The 26,285-nt window shown below is 41.4% G+C and overlaps 1 protein-coding gene across 1 annotated transcript; it reads left to right on the top strand.

The window, feature by feature from the left end:
- Nucleotides 1-3,556: 3,556 nt before the first annotated feature.
- Nucleotides 3,557-8,147, top strand: LOC126998326 (uncharacterized). The gene is made up of 2 exons (XM_050859812.1): nucleotides 3,557-5,014; nucleotides 7,816-8,147. The coding sequence occupies exon 1, from the start codon at nucleotides 3,682-3,684 to the stop codon at nucleotides 4,753-4,755; it is 1,074 nt and encodes a 357-aa protein (XP_050715769.1). The 5' UTR covers nucleotides 3,557-3,681; the 3' UTR covers nucleotides 4,756-5,014; nucleotides 7,816-8,147.
- The last annotated feature ends 18,138 nt before the right edge of the window (nucleotides 8,148-26,285 follow it).

Here is a 26,285-nt window from a genome sequence, read left to right as displayed (position 1 = left end):
TGCTTGTGACTCAACTGTAATCAAATCTTTTTATGCATTCATTTTGCCCCACTATGAGTATTGTGCTCTTGTTTGGATGTCTGCTGCCAATAGGCGCACCTAACATCACCAAAGCCGATCCAGGATTCAGAACGTTTCCTAAGTATAAGAAGGTAATGTTATACTTGTATTTCGTAAAGAATCCTTATAACCAAAAACTAACTAAAATTATGAGTATTCTTTTTCTTCAACGCAACATTCAATAAACAACATAACAATAATATGAAAATACGTATAGCCACCGTTGCCAGATTGTCGTACTCAGAGCATAGTATTTAACGGTTTCTGACGCCTAACTATATTGCCTAGAAACATCAGGATCTTACTCTTTTAACGATAACTATAAATTAGTTTTGTTATTGGAGCCCAGAAGACAGTTTTGGGGCAGGAACTCGGGAAATATAAGCGGCTGAGTACAACAATCTGGCAATAATCTGTGGCCGAGGCAGCAGTAGCCTGCCATATTGCGGGTATCATGTAACTGAAATAGCGTACTTTTACTGCGCAAAACAGATGATGTCACTTATTGTGACTTCGTGAGCTTTCATATTTGTCTATTTGTGTATATTTCATGGTGGCAAAACTTAAATTACTAGTTTCATTTTTACCAGTGACACGAATTTGTGACTGTTTATCACACTAGAATTTCACTCTAAAAAGTGAAACAGACTCCACAAAAATATCACCAATGTGTGTATGAATTAATACAAAGATAAGCACATGATTTGGTTTAACTCTAGGATGTCTCGTGCATCATTATAAATAAAAACAAAATATCCGGCTAAGCTACTCTTTAGCCCTTACCTTTAATGGCGCCCAAAAAACAGTCCCTCCGCCAAGGTTGTAGCCCACATTTGGTGATGTTAGGTGCGCCTATTGCCATTTAAAAGTTACTTGACACAGCTATCAATTAAATTAAATTTATTTTTCCGGTACTTGTTCTTATCGGCGTCAAGTTGGTGTCCTTAGCATTTTATTTATTTTGTTTTTTTAAGAAAAATCGGCATCCCACAATACTTTGCCTGATCCTTTTACTCCTGCCCGGGTCACGAGGTTTGCTCTTAGTCAAAACGATCTTGCTTTTAATCCTATGAATTTTTATTGGACACAATTCTCACAATGTTTTCTTCCGTCGTTGACAAATTTATATAATCAGTTACCCAATGAGATTGCCCTTTCTGCAGACATTTCTACATTTAAATCTCGTGTGAATGTCTTTTTGAAACAGTAATTTTATTTTTCCCTTTGACTGGCCAGTTTCTTAACCATTCGTTGCCTTTGCTTCTCTCCAGTACCTTTTGGTATTTTGTGTGGTTCAACTTGTTGTATCTGCACCCTGGAGGAAGGCTTTGGTTGCTTATCATAATGATAATAATAATAATAATAATAACAACAACAACAACAACAACAACAACAACAACAACAACAACAACAATAATAATAATAATAATAATAATAATAATAATAAGAAGAAGAAGAAGAAGAAGAAGAAGAAGAAGAAAAAGAAGAAAAGGCATGGAAATGGACGATGATAGTGAGCCCTTATCATGGAAAAACTAAGTTAACAACAATATGATTCCAAGAACAGACTAAAACTTAACGGAGTTGCTTGGGCGTTTTAAATATTTACTAGAAGCAAATACATGAGAAAATCAACGATCCAAGACTTGTAACAATGTGCAGAGAAAAAAGTGATTTAAAAAATCGAAACACGATTCAGAACACTGAAATTTCCCGAAACACTCAACGTTAAAAAATATAGCTTCTAAGAACTTCATTTGCTGGAACTTCAGGACAACTACATGTTCCTGTCCCCGGGAAACTATGGTTGGCTGCTGGCGATAGTGCTTAAAATGTGGAAACTCTGCATTTGTGACATTGTTGGGATAGACGGCCGAGGGTGAGGCTGTGTAACGAGGAGAAACATCCGATACCTATGAAAAAAAGAAAATGTGCTGGACTTGTCAAAAAAAAACTGTGTAATGAGAAATATTTATGGACAGCGCATATGGGGAACAACACGGTATATTAATCTTTTTAGGGAGTGCAGTTTTGTGCAGAAGGAAGATGCCATTAATTACTTTGGGTCATAGAAAGGGAGATAAGGTCTCTCAAGCAAATAACTTTATACTTATTAACAAAATTTATTCAGATGGAAGCCATAATTTACAAGGTATGTCATAACTCCTTTTTTTTTTTTTTTTTTTTTTTTTTTTTTTTTTTTAAGTCGTTGCCTGATGCGCCGGTAGGCATCTTCCTGGTGGGACCTGATGGTCGGCCCAAGGCTTCTTCCAGGTGGGGCCTGATGGTCGACCCAGCCCGTTCTGGCGCAGGCGAGTGTTTATAGTGGCGCCATCTTGCATTAGCTCATGCTGCCCCCCGGAACTCGTTCTTGATTCGCTTGGACGGCTTCCTCTAGAGTCCGGGTTGATGGGTGGTCTTCAGGACAGCATGTGGGTAGTTTTAAGCCACTCGGCGGTGACTGAAAAATCCGAGTGGTAGCATGGGGATTCGAACTCGCGTCGTCCATCACGCGGTGAATGTGGGCCCAGACGTTAAAACATGTCTGCTTATATATATATATATATATATATATATATATATATATATATATATATATATATATATATATATATATATATATATATATATATATATATATACAATGTCCTGCTTTACACACACACACACACACACACACACACACACACACACACACACACACACACACACACACACACACACACACACACACACACACACACACACACACACACACACACACACACACACACACACACACACACACACACACACAAGCACACACAAACAAACACACACACACACACACACACACACACACACACACACACACATATATATATATATATATATATATATATATATATATATATATATATATATATATATATATATATATATATATATATATATATATATATATATATATATATATATATATATATATATATATATATATATATATATATATATATATATATATATATATATATATGGGAGGCGGTGGCTGAGTGGTTAGCATACGGGTCCCGCGAAGCGGGTTCGAATCTGCCGCTACCACTTGGAATTTTTCAGTCACCGCCGAGTGACCTAAGACTACCCACATGTTGTCCTGAAGACCATCTATCAACCCGGACTCTAGAAGAAGCTTTGCAGCGCAAGTGAAATCAAGACTGAGCTCTGGGGAACAGCATGAGCCAATAATAATGGCGCCACTATAAACAATTACCGGCGCCATGACGGACTTGGACCGACCATCAGGCCCCAACGTAATAGCCTACCGGCGCTATAGGCCACATGTAAAAAAAAAAAGAAAAAAAAAAAAAATATATATATATATATATATATATATATATATATATATATATATATATATATATATATATATATAGATAGATAGATAGATAGATAGATAGATAGATAGATAGATAGATATATTTAGCTGGAGTAGGTAGGAAGACACCTACCGAACGGGCGCAAGCCACTCCCGGTGAGGTATATATGGGATGTGAGGAGGGTGCTGAAGCCCTCCAAAGACCCTTCCCATTACCTCACTAACCGTTTACCTATTGTCTCATCAACACCAGAAAGTAGTTCAGCATGCTCTCTAAAGACAGATCCTCTTCTATCCACACATTCTTCTATCCACTACATTCACACAACACACATCTTTTCCCAAAATTCAAATTTCAAAATGACGTTCAACAACCAATCCTCGGAGTCCCCCCCTGGAGGGGGGTTGGCACAGATTCCCCCTGGGAGGACTACCCTTCTGGCTGCCGACCTGACAGGTGTCTTGATAACTCCTTGAGCCTTTTTCTTCGCAATTTCTGCAACATTCGCGGTCTTCCTTCTAATTTTCATTCTGTGGAACACCATTTCTCCTCCTCTAAATCTCACCTTCTCTTCCTCACCGAAACACATGTTTCTGAGGCTACTGACAGTAATCTCTACTCTGTTCCCTCCTACTATCTCTATCCTAGATTTCAATCCAAAGCTGGATGCTGCGTCTACGTGCGCAGCGACATCACTTGCTCTCGTGCCCACAACCTTGACTCTCCTAAATTTTCCACCATCTGGCTAAGACTTCATTGTCATTCTCTTACTAAATATATCTGTGCTGTTTATATCTCACCTAGCTCTACTAGCTATGTAGAATTCTTTGACTATTTGAACTCTAAAATGGAGACCCACTCTCCCTTTGCTGAAATCTCCATCTTGGGAGGTTTCAATGTTCACCACCAGCTTTGGCTTTCATCCTCTTTCACTGACCAGCCTGGTGAACAAGCCTACAACTTTGCTCTTCTCAACGACCTAGAGCAGTTGGTTCAGCACCATACAAGTATTCCCGACCGTCTTGGAGACAGACCTAACATACTAGACCTCTTCCTTACCTCTAACCCTTCTACTTACTCTGTCAAACTGTTCTCTCCGTTGGGCTTTTCCGATCACAACCTTATTTCTGTATCCTGTCCTATCGCTCCTGTACATCCTCTGGACCCACCGAAAAGGCGATGCTTTTGGCATTTTGCTTCAGCTGGGCGAGACGACCTGGGGATGTACTTTTCCGATTTCCCGTGGAATGATTACTGCTTCCAGGAGAGACCCCTCTGTGTGTGCCCAGCGCATCACAGAGGTGATTGTCTCTGGAATGAAGGCATACATTCCACGTAATTTCTCTACTCCTCATGCTAGAAAGCCTTTTTTTTTTTTTTTTTTTTTTTTTTTTTTTACGTCTTGGCCTATTGCGCCGGTAGGCTTCTTCCCGGTGGATCCTGATGGTCGGTCCAAGGCTTCTTCCCGGTGGGTCCTGATGGTCGGCCCAGCCCGTTCTGGCGCAGGCGAGTGTTTATAGTGGCGCCATCTTGCATTGGCTCATGCTGCCCTCCCGGAGCTCATTTTTAATCCTAGAATCTAGAGTCCGGGTTGATAGGTCGTCTTCTGGACAGCATGTGGGTAGTTTTAAGCCACTCGGCGGCGGCTGAAAAATCCCAGCTTGGTGGCACCGGTCGGGGATTGAACTCGCGTCCTCCTGAACGCAGGGCCGTCTTGCTATCTGTTCAGCCACCGCCTACCCTAACGGTTTAATCACGCTTGTTCTCGTGCTCTCAAAGATAGAGAGGCAGCTCACAAAAGATACAAGAACCTTCGAGCTCCCACTAGCCATGATCTTTACATTTCCGCCCGGAATCGTGCCAAATATATTCTCCGACTTACCAAAAACTCCTTCATCCATAGACAATGTCAAGACCTTGCTTTCTCTAATTATTCCTCTCCTCCAATTTCACTTCTTCCTCTTTCCCTCCTCTCCTTAACCCTGACGACAGCACTGCCAACTCATCTATCTCTAAGACTGAACTCTTCACGCAAACTTTCTGTAACAACTTGTAGTCGCCATTGTGACTGGAGCAGGATTAATCACACAAGACCTTGTCGCACACTCGCTTTAATGCGGTTTACCTGCGGGATGAGCGATACATTCACTTAATCATACAGCACACGACACAGCATAAAAGATAATTAATACAGACACATCGATTATACCAAATTTGTCACCTTATCCCAACAGATCATTAACAATGCACTCTTAAACTCACGACGTTGAGGGTCTAATGACAGCCTTTGAAGCTCTTCTCTCTCTCGTCAGCCGTGAGAGACGGGAACTCGGCCGCCCTCCCCTGACGCCGTCTCACTCCCGTCTCTTCTCCCTCCCGAGGCGAACCTCTCTATGGCCCCTCATTAGACCCTAGGGTCATCCATGAGGCCCTCCTTATCTATGCCTTTTAGGCACTGCAAACAACATGCCAGGGCGCCCCGACAACTCGCTCGGGGCGCCCCGCTCTATCTCTAATATTCTACATTCATACACTCCACACATTTGGCCTTCATAGGCGCGACAAACCATAGGCGCGACTACATACATTTGCCCTTCATCGCGACATACCATAGGCGCGACTACATACATTTGCCCTTCATAGGCGCGACATGACATAGACGCGACTACATACATTTGCCCTTCATCGCGACATACCATAGGTGCGACTACATACATTTGCCCTTCATAGGCGCGACATACCATAGGCGCGACTACAAACTCCACTCTAGACGATTCTGAGCATATTTCTCCTACTCATCCCACTTCTGACTCTTTCATGCCTGTTATTATGATTCTTAAGAATGCTGTCTTCTATGCCCTCTCTGGCCTCAACTCTCAGAAGGCTTATGGACCTGATGGAGTGCCTCCTATTATCAACATCTCCCTTTCCTTCCTGCTGAAAGTACGCCTTCGTACAGCCTGTGCCTAAGAAGGGTGACCGTTCCAATCCCTCAAACCACCGCCCTATAGCTTTACTTTCCTATCTATCAAAAGCTTTGGATTCAATCCTTAACTTGATGATTCAAAAGCATCTTTCCACTTTTAACCTTCTATCTGATCGCCAGTATGGGTTCCGCAAGGGGCGTTCTACTGGTGATCTTCTTGCTCTCTTAATGACTCTTGGTCATCTTCTCTTAGCCGTTTCGGTGAAACTTTCTCTGTTGCGCTAGACATATCGATAGCCTTCGATAGAGTCTGGCACAAGTCTTTGCTTTCTAAACTGCCCTCTTTCGGTTTATGTCCCTCTCTCTGTACTTTTATCTCCAGTTTCCTCTCCGGCCGTTCTATCTCTGCTGTGATAGACGGTCACTGTTCTTCTCCTAAACATATCAACAGTGGTGTTCCACCAGCTCTGTTCTATCACCCACTCTCTTTCTATTATTCATCAATGATCTTCTTTCTCTAACAAACTATCCTATCCACTCATACACTGATGACTCCACTCTGCATTATTCAAATTCTTTCAACAGAAGACACTCTCTACAGGAATTACATGACTCCAGGGTGGTGGCTGCATAACGCTTAATCTCAGACCTTGCTATCATTTCCGACTGAGGTAGAAGGAACCTTGTGTCCTTCAATGCCTCAAAAATTCAATTTCTCCACCTATCAACTCGACACAATCTTCCAAACACCTATCCCCTATTTTTGGACAACACCCTGGTGCCACCTTCTTCAACACTAAATATCCTCGGTCTATCCTTAACTCAAAATCTTAACTGGAAACTTCACATCTCCTCTCTCACTAAATCAGCTTCCTCGAGGTTGGGCGTTCTATATCGTCTCCACCAGTTCTTCTACCCCGCACAGTTGCTATCCATATACAGGGGCCTTGTCCACCCTCGTATGGAGTATGCATCTCACGTGTGGCGGAGCTCCACTCACACAGCTCTTCTGGGCAGAGTGGAGTCTAAGGCTCTTCGTCTCATCAGCTCTCCTCCTCTTACTGATAATCTTCTACCTCTCAAATTCCGCCGCCATGTTGCCTCCCTCTCTATCTTCTATCGATATTTTCACGCTGACTGCTCTTCTGAACTTGCTAACTGCATGCCTTACGTCCTAATGCGGCCCCGCCGCACACGACTTTCTACTCAAGCTCATCCCTTTACTGTCCAAATCCCTTACGCACGAGTTAACCAGCATATTTTTTTTTTTTTCCGTCGCGGCCTATAGCGCCGGTAGGCTTTTTCCCGGTGGGGCCTGATGGTCGGCCCAAGGCTTCTTCCCGGTGGGTCCTGATGGTCGGCCCAGCCCGTTCTGGCGCAGGCGAGTGTTTATAGTGGCGCCATCTTGCATTGGCTCATGCTGCCCTCCCGGAGCTCATCTTTAATCCTAGAATCTAGAGTCCGGGTTGATAGGTGGTCTTCTGGACAGCATGTGGGTAGTTTTAAGCCACTCGGCGGCGGCTGAAAAATCCCAGCTTGGTGGCACCGGTCGGGGATTGAACTCGCGTCCTCCTGAACGCGGTGGTGTTACTCTGTCGATTCAGCCACCGCCTCCCCGAATTTCATCCCTCACGCTGGTAATCTCTGGAACGATCTTCCTTCATCTGTATTTCCTCCTGCCTACGACTTGAACTCCTTCAAGAGGAAGGTATCAGGACACCTGTTCTCACGTAATTAACTGCTCTTTCGGCCACCTCTTCGGATTCCTTACAGAAGCAGCGAGTAGCTGGCTTTTTTTTATTGTTGTTTCCTTTTTTTGTGTCCTTGTGATGCCTTCTTTGCTGTAAAAAAAAAAAAAAAAATATATATATATATATATATATATATATATATATATATATATATATATATATATATATATATATACCACACACACACACACACACACACACACACACACAAACATATATATATATATATATATATATATATATATATATATATATATATATATATATATATATATATATATATATATATTTTTTATTTTATTTATTTATTTATTTATTTATTTTTTTTTTTTTTTACGTCGTGGGCTGTTGCGCCAGTAGGCATCTTCCCGGTGGATCCTGAATTCCTGATAGTCGGCCCAAGGCTTCTTTCCGGTGGGGCCTGATGGTCATACCCAGCCCGTTCTGGCGCAGGCGAGTGTTTATAGTGGTGCCATCTTGCATTGGCTCATGCTGGCCTCCCGGAGCTCATCTTTAATCCTCGAATCTAGAGTCCGGGTTGATAGGTTGATAGCGGGGGCTGAAAATTTCCAGCTTGGTGGCACCGGTCGGGGATTCAGCTGGCGTCGTCCCGAACGCGGGGCCGTCGCGCTATCCATTCAGCCACCGGCTCCCTCCTCCTCTCTCTCTCTCTCTCTCTCTCTCTCTCTCTCTCTCTCTCTCTCTCTCTCTCTATATATATATATATATAGAGAGAGAGAGAGAGAGAGAGAGAGAGAGAGAGAGAGAGAGAGAGAGAGAGAGAGAGAGAGAGAGATTCTTCTCAGTACTAAACTTTTATTGAATTTGTATTAATAACGGTGTTGCCGGCCCATGACGGTCCCGTGCAGGTCCGGGCCGTTTACGTGCTGGTGTAGTGTGAATACACATGCTGTTGCCGGTCAGTTACGGCCCCGTTCAGGTAGGGTCACGCCCCGTAAACGTGGTGGTGTAGTGTGAATCGGCCTGATTCACACTATACGTAAAGTGACCGGAACGGAACGTACCGCTCCGGACCGACAAAGTATTCTTCAATGGGAAACCTATTGTTGTGTCCGCACCAGGGTTAGAGTGATTGTAATTGTAATTTAATTGAAATGTAATTGATTAGTTTTTTTGTAATTGTGATTGTAATTATAGTTGAAAATGCAATTGTAGTAAGTAATTGTAATTGTAATTAATTAAAGGCAGAGGTAATTTTTAATGTAATTGTAATTATTAAATGCAAGTGGTACTGGTCGGGCTCCATTATAAGTGATAGGGGCCGCTCCGCCACAAGGAGCAGTAGCGCGCGTGATGGACACGTCCAGTTCCTGACCGCGTCTTGTAGCTAACGTGTATAAAACGAGAAACAGACAATCTATTGCTGCTACTGCCTTCTGCGACGTAATTCAGGTCACTTCCTTCAAAACCTGGTAATTATTGGGAATCACTACGCGCCTCCAAAATACGATATTACGCCTCCATATTATACTTAAGGGACGAAATATATGTCCCTTAACTATAATATGAAGGCGGAAAAACTTAAAAGTAAAGAAAAAGTGGTAAAGGTAGTGAAAATACATGACATATTATACATACGCGCGCTTTGTCTTGGTGGCGGCCATTGGGAAGTGAGCAGTGTTGCCAGCGATCCGGTTAGCGAAGGTGCGCTACGTTAGCGATGATACGTTTAGTTAGCCATTAGCCCACGCATGTGAGACCAGGTCCACCACGCGTGGTTATTTTTTTTTTTTTTTTTTTTTTAGAACACGCACCTTTACCCAAAGGGTTTTGTGAAGGTTTGTCCCGGGTATAGCATTAGGTAAAGGTGCGTGTTTAAAAAAAAATAATAAATAACCACGCGTGATGGACCTGGTCTCACATGCGTGGGCTAATGGCTAACTAAGCGTACCATCGCTAACCTAGCGTACCAATGCTAACCGGATCGTTGGCAACACTGCTCACTTCCCAATGGCCGCCATCAAAACAAAGCAGCGCGCGTATGTATAATTTGTCTTCTCGCTACCTCTACCACTTTTTCTTTACTTTTAAGTTTTTCCGCCCTCATATTATGGTTAAGGGACATGTATTTCGTCCCTTAACTATAATACGGAGCCGTAATATCGTATTTTGGAGGCGCGTAGTGATTCTCAATAATTACCCAAAACCTTCCTACAGTGAGGTTCAGTGACTTCAGTCCTGTAGACTCCTACAATTATACTGGCTGCTTACACGATAAGCTTCATCATAAGATACGTCAGACGATTCTGGGCATATTCCTCCTACTCATCCCTCCTCTGACTCCTTTATGCCTGTAATTAAAATCCTTAAGAATGATGCTTTCTATGCCCTCTCCGCGGCCTCGTCCCTCAGAAGGCTTATGGGCTTGATGGAGTGCCTCCTATTGTCCTCAAAAACTGTGCTTCCGTGCTGTCACCCTGCCTGGTCAAACTCTTTCGCCTCTGCCTGTCAACATCTATCTTTCCTTCCTGCTGGAAGTACACCATATATCCTGTGCCTAAGAAGGGTGACCGTTCCAATCCCTCAAACAACCACCCTATAGCTTTACTTTCATGTCTATCTAACGCTTTTGAATCAGTCCTTAACCAGAAGATTCAAAACCACCTCTCCACTTCTGATCTTCTATCTGATCGCCAGTTTGGGTTCCGCGTTCTACTGGGGATCTTGCTCTCTTAACTGACTCTTGGTCATCCTCTCTTAGCCGTTTCGGTGAAACTTTCTCAGTTGCGCTAGACATATCGAAAGCTTTCGATAGTCTGGCACAGATCTTTGCTTTCTAAACTGCCCTCTTTCGGATTCTATCCTTCTCTCTGTTTCTTTATCTCTAGTTTCCTTTCCGTCTGTTCTATCTCCGATGTGGTAGACGGTCACTGTTCTTCCCTTAAACTTTTCAACAGTGGTGTTCCACAGCGCTCTGTCCTATCACCCACTCTCCTCCTGTTATTCATCAATGATCTTCTTTCCATAACAAACTGTCCTATCCACTCATACGCTGACGACTCCACTCTGCATTATTCAACTTCTTTCAACAGAAGACCTTCTCAACAGGAATCACGATACTCCAGACTGGAGGGTACAGAACGCTTAACATCAGACCTTGCTATCATTTCCGATTGGAGTAAAAGGAACCTTGTGTCCTTCAATGTCTCAAAAACTCAATTTCTCCACCTATCAACTCGACACAATCTTCCAAACACCTATCCCCTATTCTTCGACAACACTCAGCTGTCACCTTCAACAACAAATATCCTCGGTCTATCCTTAACTCAAAATCTCTACCGGAAACTTCACATCTCTCTCGCTGAATCAGCTTCCTCGAGGTTGGGCGTTTTGTATCGTCTCCGCCATTTCACCCCCGCACAGATGTTTTCCATGTATAAGGGACTTGTCCGCCCTCGTACGGAGTATGCATCTCACGTGTGGGGGGGCTCCACTCACACAGCTCTCCTGGACAGAGTGGATTCTAAGGCTCTTCGTCTCATCAGCTCTCGTCCTATTACTGACAGTCTTCTACCTCTTAAATTCCGCCACCATGTTGCATCTCTTTCTATCTTATATCTATATTTTCATGCTGACTGCTCTTCTGAACTTGCTAATTGCATGCCTCCCCCCTCACGCGGCCCAGCTGCACACGACTTTCTACTCATGCTCATCCCTATACTGTCCAAACCCCTTATGTAAGAGTTTGCTAGCATCTCCATTCGTTCATCGCCTTCACTGGTAAACTCTGGAGCAGCCTTCCTTCGTCTGTATTTCAACCTGCCTATGACTTGACCTTTTACAAGAAGAGTGTATTAATACACCTCTCCATCCGAAATTGACCTTTTTTGGCCAATCTATTATCGCTATGAGAGCAACAGTTAGGTTTTTGTTTTTGTTTTACATTTTCTTTTTGTTGCCCTTGAGTTGCTCTGCTGTAAAAGAAAATGAAGTGATATGTAGCATACGGGTGATGTTCATTATGTAATTGTAACTGAATTTGTTTTGAAGAAATTGTAATTGTAATGTAATTGCTATTTCCAAATGTAATTATAATTATAATTGTAATTCAAATTTTATGAAAGTAATCGTAATTGTAATTGACTTTTTCAAAGTGTAATTACTCCATCCCTGGTTCACACTGCTACGGACCTGCACGTCTCCGGCGCGGACCTTCACCAGCACTTGCCGGTCGGGATTGTCGGCGATAATATTTTACAGGTCCGTGCCGGTACGGAACGGTCCGTAGCCTGTCAGCGATAGAAAGTGCAAACACGCTTCCGTCACCGACTGGCACCAGCACAGCAGACAGGCGTGGCCTCGGGGAGCGTAGCACCGCATTCATTCATTCATTCATTCTCTCTCTCTCTCTCTCTCTCTCTCTCTCTCTCTCTCTCTCTCTCTCTCTCTCTTCCTGTGTGTGTGTGTGTGTGTGTGTGTGTGTGTGTGTGTGTGTGTGTGTGTGTGTGTGTGAACGCCGAGAGGATTAATAATCCAACAAACAGACACCCCCACCCACACACTGGTGGGTGGAGTCAGGTCAATCCTCTCTCTCCACTCCCGCTAATTATGTTTCAAATCCCGCTCCACCCAGACACACATACATACATACATATGTAAATACATACATACATACATACATACATACATACATACATACATACAGATGCCTTTCTGAAGTTCCCGATACAGTTATCCTTATTTTCACCAGTTGTAATTCTACACATATGGCTTTGCGCTGATTTGAATATATATATATATATATATATATATATATATATATATATATAATATATATATATATATATATATATATATATATATATATATATATATATATATATATATATATATATATATATATATATATATATATATATATATATATATATATATATATATATATATATATATATATATATATATATATATATATATATATATATATATATATATATATAAAGAGAGATTCTTCTCAGTACTAGACTTTTATTGAATTTGTATTAGTAACGGTGTTGCCGGCCCCTGACGGTCCCGTGCAGGTCCAGACCGTTTACGTGCTGGTGTAGTGTGAATACACATGATGTTCCCGGTCAGTTACGGTCACGTGCTGGTGTAGCGTGAATGGGCCTTAATGCGGTTCCATCACGCTCTAACGAAGTAGAATCGATGGGGTTTAGCTGATTAGCCTAAATCTGGTGTTTTATCATTATTATTATTATTATTATTATTATTATTATTATTATTATTATTATTATTATTATTATTATTATTATTATTATTATTATTGTTATCATTATTACCTCCGCCAACAAAGTTGGAAGGAGGTTATATTTTCGGTCCGGTCGGTATGTTTATTTATTTGTTTGTTTGTTTGTTCGTGAGGGAAGCTTCGTGTCCATCCAGAATAGAACCCATTAAATTTTTTATGTCAAAGGTCAAAGGTCAAGGTCAAGATCGCACAAAAAGTCAGATTGGCCATAACTTCGTTTCTCTTCATCATATGGACTTCAGACTTGGTTCATATTTTAGCTCATGGAGAGATGCACCTTACATGCCCTTGACCTTGACCTTTGACCGTGACCTCGAAGAGTTCGCCCAAGGTCAAAGTTAAAAAAAAACAATTTCATCAATTTCAAAACAAATGTTTCCATATGATCCACCTTGCATGGCCTTGACCTTGACCTTTGACCTTGATCTCAAAAAGTTCGCCCAAGGTCAAAGTTTCCAAAAAAAATAGAAATTCATCAAATTTCGAAACAAATACTTCCATATGATGCGTAGAATCACAGATGATGCCCATACCAATTTTCAGGACGCTCTTTGTTGTTGTTGTTTTTATTATTATTATTATTATTATTATTATTATTATTATTATTATTATTATTATTATTATTATTATTATTACTATTATTATTACTATCATTGCGATCATAATTATTATTTTTATTACTGTTGTTATTATTATTATTATTATTATTATTATTATTATTATTATTATTATTATTATTAATATTATTATTATTATTATTATTATTATTATTATTATTATTATTATTATTATTATTATTATTATTATTATTATTATTATTATTATTACTATTATAATTATTCTTATTATTATAATTTTTATCATTATTATTATTATTATTCTTGTTGTTGTTGTTCTTGCTGTTATTGTTATTATTACTGTGCGAGTGGTTAGCGTGCGAGCGTGGTGAGCCCGAGGACCTAGTTTGAACTAGGTTTGAGTCCCAACTGAAAAACGCCGATTTGTCAAGTCATCGCAGAGTGGCGAAATATTACCCACATCCCGTCAGGATCTTCAGTCAACCTCAACTTTGGCTTTTTTTTTTTTTTTTTCAAGAGAAGCACCGGTGTCAAGAACGGGCCAAGCAAGAGTTAGACATCACGGAATCTACTACAAATGAAATTAGCCTGCGCCACTAATGGGCTGGGACCATACATAAGGCGCCTCAAGACATCCTAACAATAATATAAAAATAATAATAGTTACAATAATAATAATAATAATAATAATAATAATAATAATAATAATAATAATAATAATAATAATAATAATAATAATAATAATAATAATAATAATAATAATAATAATAATAATAATAATAATAATAATAATAATAATAATAATAGTAATAATAATAATAATAATAATAATAATAATAATAATAATAATAATAATAATAATAATAATAATAATAATAATAATAATAATGATAATAATAATAATAATAATAATAATAATAATAATAATAATAATAATAATAATAATAATAATAATACTTTGACCTTGACCTTTGACCTTTGACATTCTATTCTGGATGAACACAAATCTTCCTTGAAAAATTGGTTGAGATATCCGCAAAATTGTGCACAGGAGACTGTGACCTTGACCTTGACCTTTGTTCTTTGACATCAAAAATTTAATGGTTTCTATTCTGGATGGACACAAAGCTTCCCTGAAAATTTGGTTGAGATATCCGCAAAATTGTGCACAGTAGACTGCTCACGAACAAACAAATAAGCAAATAAATATATAAATAAATAAATAAATAAACATACCGACCCGACCGAAAGTATAACCTCCTCCAACTTCGTTGGCGGAGGTATTTATACGATTTAACTTTTTTTTTGTACTTTCGGTTTATAGCGCCAGTAGGTTTCTTTGATGAGGCTTGCTGTTCTTCCCCAGCTCGTAGTGACGCAGGCAAGTGTTTTATTTGTGGCTCCTTCCTGATGGGCTTGAAATCAGGTTGTCCACGACACCGCGCCTGCACCCTCCTCCTCCTCCCCTACTCCTCCTCCTCCGAATGTAACTACTACTATTGCTATCCCTACTGCTCCTATTGGTACTACTGCTGTTGCTGCTACTACTACTGCGGTGTTGCTGTGAATACTTTGTCAATCTATCTGAATGTCATCATAGGTCATGGATGGCCGTGGATGGAAGCTAGGAGATATATTGTTTAACAATATTTTTTTTACAGATAATTTTGACAGTAATTAATATTATTTGTAAAAAGATAATAATGTAAGAGATTATTATCTCTGAACATCGACAGTAAATTATTTACATTTTATATACCGCTGAAGGTGGTAAAATCGACCCAAGTGAGATGGTGAAGTGACATCACCAAATAACGGAAATCAACGGAAATCAAATAAAGTTCCTCAACGACCTAGAGCAGTTGGTTCAGCACCCTACACGTATTACCGATCGTCTTGGGGACAGGCCCAACATTCTAGACCTCTTCCTTACCTCTAATCCTTCTCCTTACTCTGTCAAACTGTTCTCTCCGTTGGGCTCCTCCGATCATAACCTTATTTATGTTTCCTGTCCTATCGCTTCTACACATCCTCTGGATCCACCAAAGAGGCGATGCTTCTGGTATTTTGCTTCAGCTCGGTGGGACGACTTGAGGATGTACTTTTCCGATTTCCCGTGGAATGATTACTGCTTCCAGGAGAGAGACCACTCTGGGTGTGCCCAGCGCATCTCAGAGGTGATTGTCTCTGTAATGGAAGCATACATTCCACGTTCTTTCTCTACTCCTCATGCTAAAAAGCCTTGGTTTAATCATGCTTGTTCTCGTGCTATTAAAGATAGAGAGGCAGCTTACATAAGGTTCCAGAGCCTTCGAACTCCCGCTAACTATGACCTTTACATTTCAGCCCGGAATCGTGCCAAATCTATTCTCCGACTTACCAAAACGTCTTTTATCAATAGATAATGTCAACACCATGCTTCTTCTAATTCTTCCCGTGACTTCTGGCACCTAGCCAAAAATATCTCCTCCAATTTCACTTTCCCTCCTCTCTTAACCCTGATGGCAGCACTGCCGTCTCATCTGTCTCAGAGGCTGAACTCTTCGCTCAAACTTTCTGTAAGAACTCCACCCTGGATGATTCTGGGCATATTCCTCCTACTCATCCCCCCTCTGACTCTTTTATGCCTGTTATTAAGATTCTTAAGAATGATGTTTTCTATGCCCTCTCTGGCCTCAACTCTTATGGCTTATGGACCTGATGGAGTGCCTCCTATTGTCCTTAAAAACTGTGCTTCCGTGCTGACACCCTGCCTGGTCAAACTTGTCTCTGCCTATCAACATCTACCGTTCCTTCCTGCTGGAGGTATGCCTTTTTACAGCCTGTGCCTAAGAAGGGTGACCGTTCCAATCCCTCAAGCTACCGCCCTATAGGTTTACTTTCATGTCTATCTAAAGCTTTTGAATCAATCCTTAACCGGAAGATTCAAAAGCACCTTTCCACTTCTAACCTTCTGTCTGATCGCCAGTATGGGTTCCGCAAGGGGCGTTCTACTGGCGATCTTCTTGCTCTCTTGACTGACTCTTGGTCATCCTCTCTTAGCCGTTTCGGTGAAACTTTCTCTGTTGCGCTAGACATATCGAAAGCCTTCGATAGAGTCTGGCACAAGTCTATGTTTTCTAAACTACCCTCTTTCGGATTCTATCCCTCTCTCTGTTCCTTTATCTCCAGTTTCCTTTCCGGCCGTTCTATCTCTGCGGTGGTAGACGGTCACTGTTCTTCCCCTAAACCTATCAACAGTGGTGTTCCACAGGGCTCTGTCCTATCACCCACTCTCTTCCTGTTATTCATCAATAATCTTCTTTCCATAACAAACTGTCCTGTCCACTCATACGCCGACGACTCCACTCTGAATTATTCAACTTCTTTCAATAGAAGACCATCACAACAGGAAGTACACGACTCCAGACTGGAGGCTGCAGAACGCTTAACCTCCGACCTTGCTATCAGTTCCGATTGGGGAAGAAGGAACCTTGTGTCCTTCAATGCCTCAAAAAATCAATTTCTCCACCTATCAACTCGACACAATCTTCCAAACACCTATCCCCTATTCTTCGACAACACTCAGCTATCACCATCTTCAACACTAAACATCCTCGATCTATCCTTAACTCAAAATCTCAACTGTGGAAACTTCACATCTCCTCTCTCACTAAATCAGCTTCCTCGAGGTTGGGCGTTCTGTATCGTCTCCGCCAGTTCTTCTCCCCCGCGCAGTTGCTATCCATATACAGGGGCCTTGTCCGCCCTCGTATGGAGTATGCATCTCACGTGTGGGGGTGCTCCACTCACACAGCTCTTCTGGAGAGAATGGAGTCTAAGGTTCTTCGTCTCATCAGCTCTCCTCCTCCTACTGATAGTCTTCTACCTCTTAAATTCCGTCGCGATGTTGCCTCTCTTTCTATCTTCTATCGATATTTCCACGCTGACTGCTCTTCTGAACTTGCTAACTGCATGCATCTCCCCCTCCCGCGGCCCCGCTGCACACGACTTTCTACTCATACTCATCCCTATACTGTCCAAACCCCTTATGCAAGAGTTAACCAGCATCTTCACTCTTTCATCCCTCACGTTGGTAAACTCTGGAACCATCTTCCTTCATCTATATTTCCTCCTGCCTACGACTTGAACTCTTTCAAAAGAAAGGTATCAGGACACCTCTCCTCTCGAAATTGACCTCTCTTTCGGCCACCTCTTTTGATTCTTTTTTAGGAGCAGCGAATAGCGGGCTTTTTTTTATTTATTATTGTTTCCTTTTTTTGTGCCCTTGAGTGGTCTCCTTTGTTGTCAAAAAAAAATATATGTCAAGGACGTGTCGCGCAGTCACTCGCCATCTCCATCGTTTACGGTCCTCCAGAGCAAGGCTGCACGCAATTACTCTTTCCATTCTAAGCTCCTGACAGCAGGATCGATCAACTTATCTCAACCATATGTTGCGAGGGCGTTGCCTTGGTTTTCTTCACTTGTCTCGTACAAAGAAGCATGCCACATGTCCAGACAGATGACTTTGCTTTCTGTGACTAAACTGGTAACAGGCCTCGATTCACTTTCATTAAGTATTCGCTGGTTCGACACATAACAGGAATAAAAGGAATACCCCATGACCCAGCGAAGGCACTTAGTACAATATGTATTGGGTCTATAACACCGTGGACCAAGCCAATCCGTCGAGTGCCTTCCTAGAACACTCAACATGAGTCAAAGACAATGAATGGTGACTTGGAGAGGCGTGTCAATGCATTTGGTACCAATAATAGGCTGTCACCCTGCCTGGTCAAACTCTTTCGCCTCTGCCTGTCAACATCTACCTTTCCTTCTTGCTGGAAGTATGCCTTCATACAGCCTGTACCTAAGAAGGGTGACCGCTCCAATCCCTCAAACTACCGTCCTATTGCTTTACTTTCTTGTCTATCTAAAGCTTTTGAATCAATCCTTAACCGGAAGATTCAAAAGCACCTTTCCACTTCTGACCTTCTATCTGATCGCCAGTATGGGTTCCGCAAGGGGCGTTCTACTGGTGATCTCCTAGCCTTCTTAACTGACTCTTGGTCATCCTCTCTTAGCCGTTTCGGTGAAACTTTTGCCATTGCGCTGGACATATCAAAAGCTTTTGATAGGGTCTGGCACAAATCTTTGCTTTCTAAACTACCCTCCTACGGTTTCTATCCTTCTCTGTACCTTTATCTCCAGTTTCCTTTCTGACCGTTCTATTTCTGCCGTGGTAGACGGTCACTGTTCTTCCCCTAAATCTATTAACAGTGGTGTCCCACAGGGTTCTGTACTATCTCCCACTCTTTTTCTGTTGTTCATTGATGATCTTCTTTCCAAAACGAACTGTCCTATCCATTCCTACGCCGATGATTCCACTCTGCATTATTCAACTTCTTTTAATAGAAGACCCACCCTTCAGGAACTTAACGACTCAAGGCTGGAGGCTGCAGAACGCTTAGCCTCAGACCTTACTATTATTTCCGATTGGGGCAAGAAGAACCTGGTGTCCTTCAACGCCTCAAAAACACAGTTTCTCCACCTATCCACTCGACACAATCTTCCAAACAACTATCCCCTATTCTTTGACAACACCCAGCTATCACCCTCCTCAACACTAAACATCCTCGGTCTATCCTTAACTCAAAATCTCAACTGGAAACTTCATATCTCATCTCTTACTAAATCATCTTCCTCGAGGCTGGGCGTTCTGTACCGTCTCCGCCAGTTCTTCTCCCCTGCACAATTGTTGTCCATATACAGGGGCCTTGTCCGCCCTCGTATGGAGTATACATCTCATGTGTGGGGCTCCACCACAGCTCTTCTGGACAGAGTGGAGGCTAAGGCTCTTCGTCTCATCAGCTCTCCTCCTCATACTGATAGTCTTCTACCTCTTAAATTCCGCCGCAATGTTGCCTCTCTTTCTATCTTCTATCGATATTTCCACGCTGACTGCTCTTCTGAACTTGCTAACTGCATGCCTCCCCCTCTCCCGCGGCCCCGCTGCACTCGACTTTCTACTCATGCTCATCCCTATACTGTCCAAACCCCTTATGCAAGAGTTAACCAGCATCTTCACTCTTTCATCCCTCACGCTGGTAAACTCTGGAACAATCTTCCTTCATCTGTATTTCCTCCTGCCTACGACTTGAACTCTTTCAAGAGGAGAGTATCAGGACACCTCTCCTCCCGAAATTAACCTCTGATTTGGACACTCCTTTAACCTCTGTCCGGGAGCAGTGAGTAGCGGGCCTTTTTTTCTTTTTTTTTCTTTGCGCCCTTGAGCTGTCTCCTTAGCTGTAAAAAAAAAAAATATATATATATATATATATATATATATATATATATATATATATATATATATATATATATATATATATATATATATATGTTGGTGGTAGCGAGTGTTCTCAAATGCTAATTGGTTCCCGGATAGAGAAACTCAATATCCGTCAGGGTTAATTTATTTGCAAAACAAGACACTAAGAAAAGGTGTTTGTGTGGGTATGCGTTTGTGTGAATGTTGTGAAGTGTGGATGACATTTAAGTGTTGGTGTATGTGTATAACAATGTGTAACGGTGGACAACAAAAGGACATAGACGGACAGTCAAAGCTAAACGAGTACAAGAAAAGTTAAACATTGAAGACACGACGCGGACTGGGACAAGTACTGACGATGAACATTTAACATGAAAACACTTATAATCTTAGTCTGTGTTTACGGCGCCCCATTTTCTTATTGTCACTGAGGGGAAGGAGCACTGAATTTGAGCGATGACTGCTACATATATATATATATATATATATATATATATATATATATATATATATATATATATATATATATATATATATATATATGGCTGAACAGATAGCGAGGCGGCCCCGCGTTCAGGAGGACGCGAATTCAGCCGCCGCCGAGTGATTTAAAAATACCCACATGCTGTCCAGAAGACCACCTATCAACCCGGACTCTAGATTCTAGGATTAAAGATGAGCTCCGGGAGGGCAGCATGAGCCAATGCAAGAAGGCGCCACTATAAACACTCGCCTGCGCCAGAACGGGCTGGGCTGACCATCAGGCCCCACCGGGAAGAAGCCTTGGACCGACCATCAGGATCCACCGGGAAGAAGCGTACCGGCGCAATAGGCCAAGACGTAAAAAAAATAAATATATATATATATATATATATATATATATATATATATATATATATATATATATATATATATATATATATATATATATGTGTGTGTGTATGAAATGGTGCAAATATGGGCTACCATTTTTTTTCTCCAAATTTATTTGAGTTTTAACGGCGGTTAAAGAAACTAATATCAGACATACAAAATATGTTATGTTTACTGTACGATAAGCTTTCAACGTCCTTAAAAATCATTAATGTTTTCTGTAAGAAAAAAAAAAACAATTGCTCAGAATCACTGTTTGTTAAATGGTGGTGCAAGTATCGGCTACTTATATAGAAAATATCTAATGGTGTTTGTAAACGGGTTAAAGGTAGAAAAAAACTGAATGCCACAGGTGCTTTTAATTAATTTATTTGTCATTCACAGCCGTAAGTAATCACAGATGAAAGAAAACTTATTCCTTTTCAGTATTGTAATACAATATTTTTCGTATTATTTTGTTATATGAAAAAAATGTTTGACAAAAAAAAAGCTTTTAACTTTTAATTATTTACAACAGGGGGCTGTATTACAAGTCCAATCCGATTAGTTTTGGGGCCCTACATAATTATTCATCACGAACTTCCAAAAACTTCTCGGATTGGACTTGCAGTACGGCCCCTAAACCGACCTCTGTAGGGACCCGAAACTTCTCGGGTTTTACTTGAAATACGGCCCAGGGACACGCATATGCATACATCTCAGCTCCTGCACATTCATTGCGTGTCCATAGTTAACACATCATACAGTGAACCCCCAGTTCAGTGGCGCAGATTTCTTATTATGACCGGGGTGGATGGCTCTTCACGATAAGATGGCGAGCGTAGCGAGTACAAGCAGCTTTTTTTTTGTATAATTAATAACATTTAGGTGTATTCTGAGGCCTATGTCTTACTAAAATTCATATATATCAGTAATAAGATTATGATCAAAATAGTCTTTCACCGTGTATCAATTCATAAAGTGTGTGTGTTGTGTGCGTGTGTGTGTGTGTGTGTGTGTGTGTGTGTGTGTGTGCAGAGATCGATACCTAACTCATTACATAGATATTTGAACTGCAAGTAAGGCATCCACACTTTAACTAATAGCATGTGTGTAGCGATGATAGCGAGCGGTTAGTTTGTGCATCTGTCCACACCTGTCAATTCACCTTATCTCAGTCCCAGGACAGCCAAACACGGTTATTCCACTGTGATGTTTATTTGAGGAGAAACTAAGGCACAGTTAAGCACACGAGATCATAGAGTTAGTCACAGTCACACGAAAACACGTATTACACGAGTAGCAGGTGTCTCACCCAAGTACTCTCCTCACACATCTACCACGTACAATTACTCAAATTTACTCTGTCGCAGTAGCCTAGCCGCAGGTGGACTATACCATGTATTAACAATATATGGTCACTCAACAGTCAACACAGGGAGGAGACCTAGAGGAGGAGTAAACAGAAGGAGAATTACCACTCATTATGACTCATACCCCGAAAGACGCCAGTAGCCCACGCTCAGCTGATCTCTGCCTGACACGCTCCTCCCCTTGGACCCCTCCCCTCTCCCCTCACATCCGCCGCATTCCAAGCGCACATACACATTGTGATTGATTGATTGGTTGATTGATTGATTGATTATTGTTGCATGGAAACAACAAAGGAGAAGGGAGGAACATGCCATCGCAACATCCAGGCAGTACATAATCTGATTATGCAACTAGTAGTACATGTGGAGGTACCGCCATGAAACGAAAAAGATACAATGGTAGGAATTAACGTACAGCAAGGAAGGCCTCCCCCTAGACCAGTGTTTCCCAAACTGGGGGCCATATAACAGAATGCAGGAGGCCATATTCTGAGGCTATGTACAGATAAAACCAAAGGAGTTTAGCGGGTAGGCAGCTAGTGGAGGGAACTCACAGGTTCAGCTCCGGTTTGTGCAATATCTTGCTGCCAGGCACGTGAGTAATGCGTCTCATTTTTTTGTCTGTGTTATTACCTTATTTTATCTGATTCTGTGTTCTTGACATAAAACAAGACATGCAGATGTTTTAGGGTAGTAGATAATTGTAACTCAACATAGTTTTAAGGCTTCCTAAGCTATGGATTATGTACGATAACCTGGACTTGATTCTTGAGTATCACCAAGGATGTTCAAATTATTCAGTTATCCACACATTCACAGTTGCAACATTGACCACCGTGTGTACCTCCCCATATAATTAGTTTGACCCCACCTGTGAATACTTCAGTGTTATATGAACTTAAGCCAACATCAGCACCCCTTTAATTTTAAGCTCTGCATAATTACAGGAAATGCTTGAGTTTTTTATATGGACCTAATGAGTGTAGGAATGTAGACAGTCACTGTAGTCACGGGTTATGGTTGGGGAGGGGAGGCATGGACAAAGATCATGTATGAAAAGTGGGTAACGACCAGAAAAAGTTTGGGAACACTGCCCTAGACAATAAGAAAACAAAATGAGGGGACGGAGAAGTACATTGTGTAACATTCATGCAAATACATATTTCTATGATTGTAACAATATCTACCGCCAAGCTAAAGAAAACCATAAATAGTAGGGTAACTATTTATTGTTTTTAGTTATTGGTGACTGGGCCGTTATAATAAAAAATCATAAGCTATGATTACTTTCAATTATAATAGTATCTGTAGTGGAGAAGAACGACCTAATTCCTGACTGAATTATGGGGGGGGATCATTACATTTAGGGGATCCCCCCCAACCCAAATGAAGGGGGGGATTAATCCCCCCTATCACCCCCAGGATCTACGCCCATGCCCCAGTTCACCAGTTTATTACCACTATCTCTCTCTCGTCACGCATACAACACGTGACCATTGAGCGTCGCCAATTACGTCTAACGTGTATCACCAGATACGTTAACACAACTCATCAATGATCACTGAGCGTCATCAACCACCTTTCAACAATCACATCCAACTCATACCACCAGATGCGTTTAACACAACTTATCAACAGTCATTCGCATACCTTAACTGCGCGTCTTATTTTGTTAGCCTTTTTGTTAGCTGCTTTTTTTGTGTTTTTGATTAAGGCGCGAACTATTATCTCACGTCAGGTCCGGTGTACCGTTGCCTGCTTTCTCCAGTTGATAGAAGTCGTGAGACAACACAATAGCCTTTTAGTTAAGTGATGTGGGTTATGTGTTGGCCGAGCGGAGCCGTTAAGTTCACTTTGAGTTCACTTAATTTACTCTCTCTCTCTCTCTCTCTCTCTCTCTCTCTCTCTCTCTCTCTCTCTCTCTCTCTCTCTCTCTGGTTGATTAAATGGTTGTATTGGCTTTTTAAATATATTCACAGAATAGCTACAGTATTTTGTGGACGAGTCGTAAGTCGTACGCACACTCCGAGAAGTCCTCTGCTCTCGCTCGCCGCCCGCTCTCCTCTCCGGCGTCTCCCGGGACAGGAGCGGCCAGCGGCACCATGCTTGCTGAATCAACACCGTTCCCACGGCAAGGAGCACCTCCTAAGCGTCTGTGTGTAACGTCCTGGCGCCGCTGGGCCATGGCGATACGACATACATTCACACTTTCACATGTATGTTATAATATACACATTACATCGCTCGGTCACGGAAAAAGTCGCGACCTCGCGGCTCACCCGACCCTTAAAATCAGTGTACCTAACCATGTTACAGTCGCACAATGTGTACTAGTTAAACGAGGGCCTATTATGGTTGCATGTAAAAAAAAATATATACAAGTCAGAGCCCGCCTAACGATACAACATCGGGAAATACCAATGACAATAAGCATAATCATGGAAGTAACAATAAATGGGTAAAGTACATACAGGGCGAGGTAAACAGGGCTAGAGTCGTGGACGTGGAAACTCAGCACTATTCCGAGAAAACAAAATAATAGCTCAAACTGTGATTTACAAGATATATCCTAGAAAAATAAATTGACTAAATGGTCATTAGGATACATGGTAATGGAGCTGTTTGGAACAGTAAAAAGAAAAGGAAAAATCCTTGAAGAAGATTTGATACAAACTGAATCTTCGAGTCACAATGAGTACGAACTCAGCGCGGTGGGGCAACTCTTGCCTGAAGATGGTTGTACAAAGTCAAAGCCCGCTTAACAAGGTAGAATAGGGGGATGACAATGATGATAAAAAAAAAAAACACCGGTAAGATCAGTGATTGGTCATGGACAGCTGACTCCAATTCCGAGAAATTTGAAAAGGTTAGCTCGGAAAGGCTATTTGTCACATACTTCATCCTAGAAAAGGTGAGATTCACTAAACTGTCAATAGGATAGATTGGGATGGCATTTGTGGTCGCAAATCCATGATGGAGCTTCTCCGGAAAGGTCGTCAAATTGACAGAACGTAGGGAACAAACCACCCGTACCGCCAGGTGAGCTGCAACCTCTCTATAAGTTGAACCTTCAGGACAGACCACTGTCCCAAACACTGGTAGTGTGAAAAAGAAGTAGTGAAATCCGGAGAACCTCCTGTGGAAAAGCGATTTAGGGACGACGTGACGATAGGGGCAAGTCTCTAGAGCTTTAGAAGCATCTGACTGGGTTAGCACCACTAACTCCTGATACTCCATTTTTCAGGTCTACAGCACTACTAAAGAAAATCCTGTCACCTAGTTGTGAAATCACCGTTGTAACAAATCTCACTGAAGTATATAAATCCAGTATAAATAGTTAAAGTAATTCCAGCAGTAATAAATATCAAATTAAAAAGACAAAGTTCCATCTATCCTCCGACCGGAACGAACGTGAATGACTAACATCTTTGATGTCAAAAATAATTCCCGTAACGGTTAACAGAGGTATGTCAAGGAAAAGGTAAGTAAGTAAGACTTGTCTGCATACTTCCAAAGCTGACAGGTATTCACATGCTGGTTACAATAAAAGTTAGGGACAGCATCTGCCAAAAGTAGTTAAGTCTGTCTTTGCAGAGAAAAATGTCTGTTTCCAAGCAGAAGCACATGAGGTTCAAGGTTAAAAAGTACCTATCTCTATGTTAGTCTACACCCTCGACTATTACGGTCCCAACAACTAAGGAGACTGACTGCCTTGCATCAACTCAGCAATAAAAAGAAAATAGTGGGTAAGAGTGAAAAATATTACTCAAGCACTCCCCTCTCGCATGAAAAAGATGCAGGCAAAAGCTC

This window comes from Eriocheir sinensis, chromosome 14 (assembly GCF_024679095.1).
Source record: "Eriocheir sinensis breed Jianghai 21 chromosome 14, ASM2467909v1, whole genome shotgun sequence".
Lineage (NCBI taxonomy): Eukaryota > Metazoa > Arthropoda > Malacostraca > Decapoda > Varunidae > Eriocheir > Eriocheir sinensis.
The sequence above is the reverse complement of the archived record's forward strand: the minus strand, read 5'-3'. Positions and strand labels throughout refer to the sequence as shown.

Coding starts and splice junctions, on each gene's coding strand:
- LOC126998326 (XM_050859812.1), top strand. CDS start 3,682: ATGCTCTCTAAAGACAGATCCTCTTCTATCCACACATTCTTCTATCCA.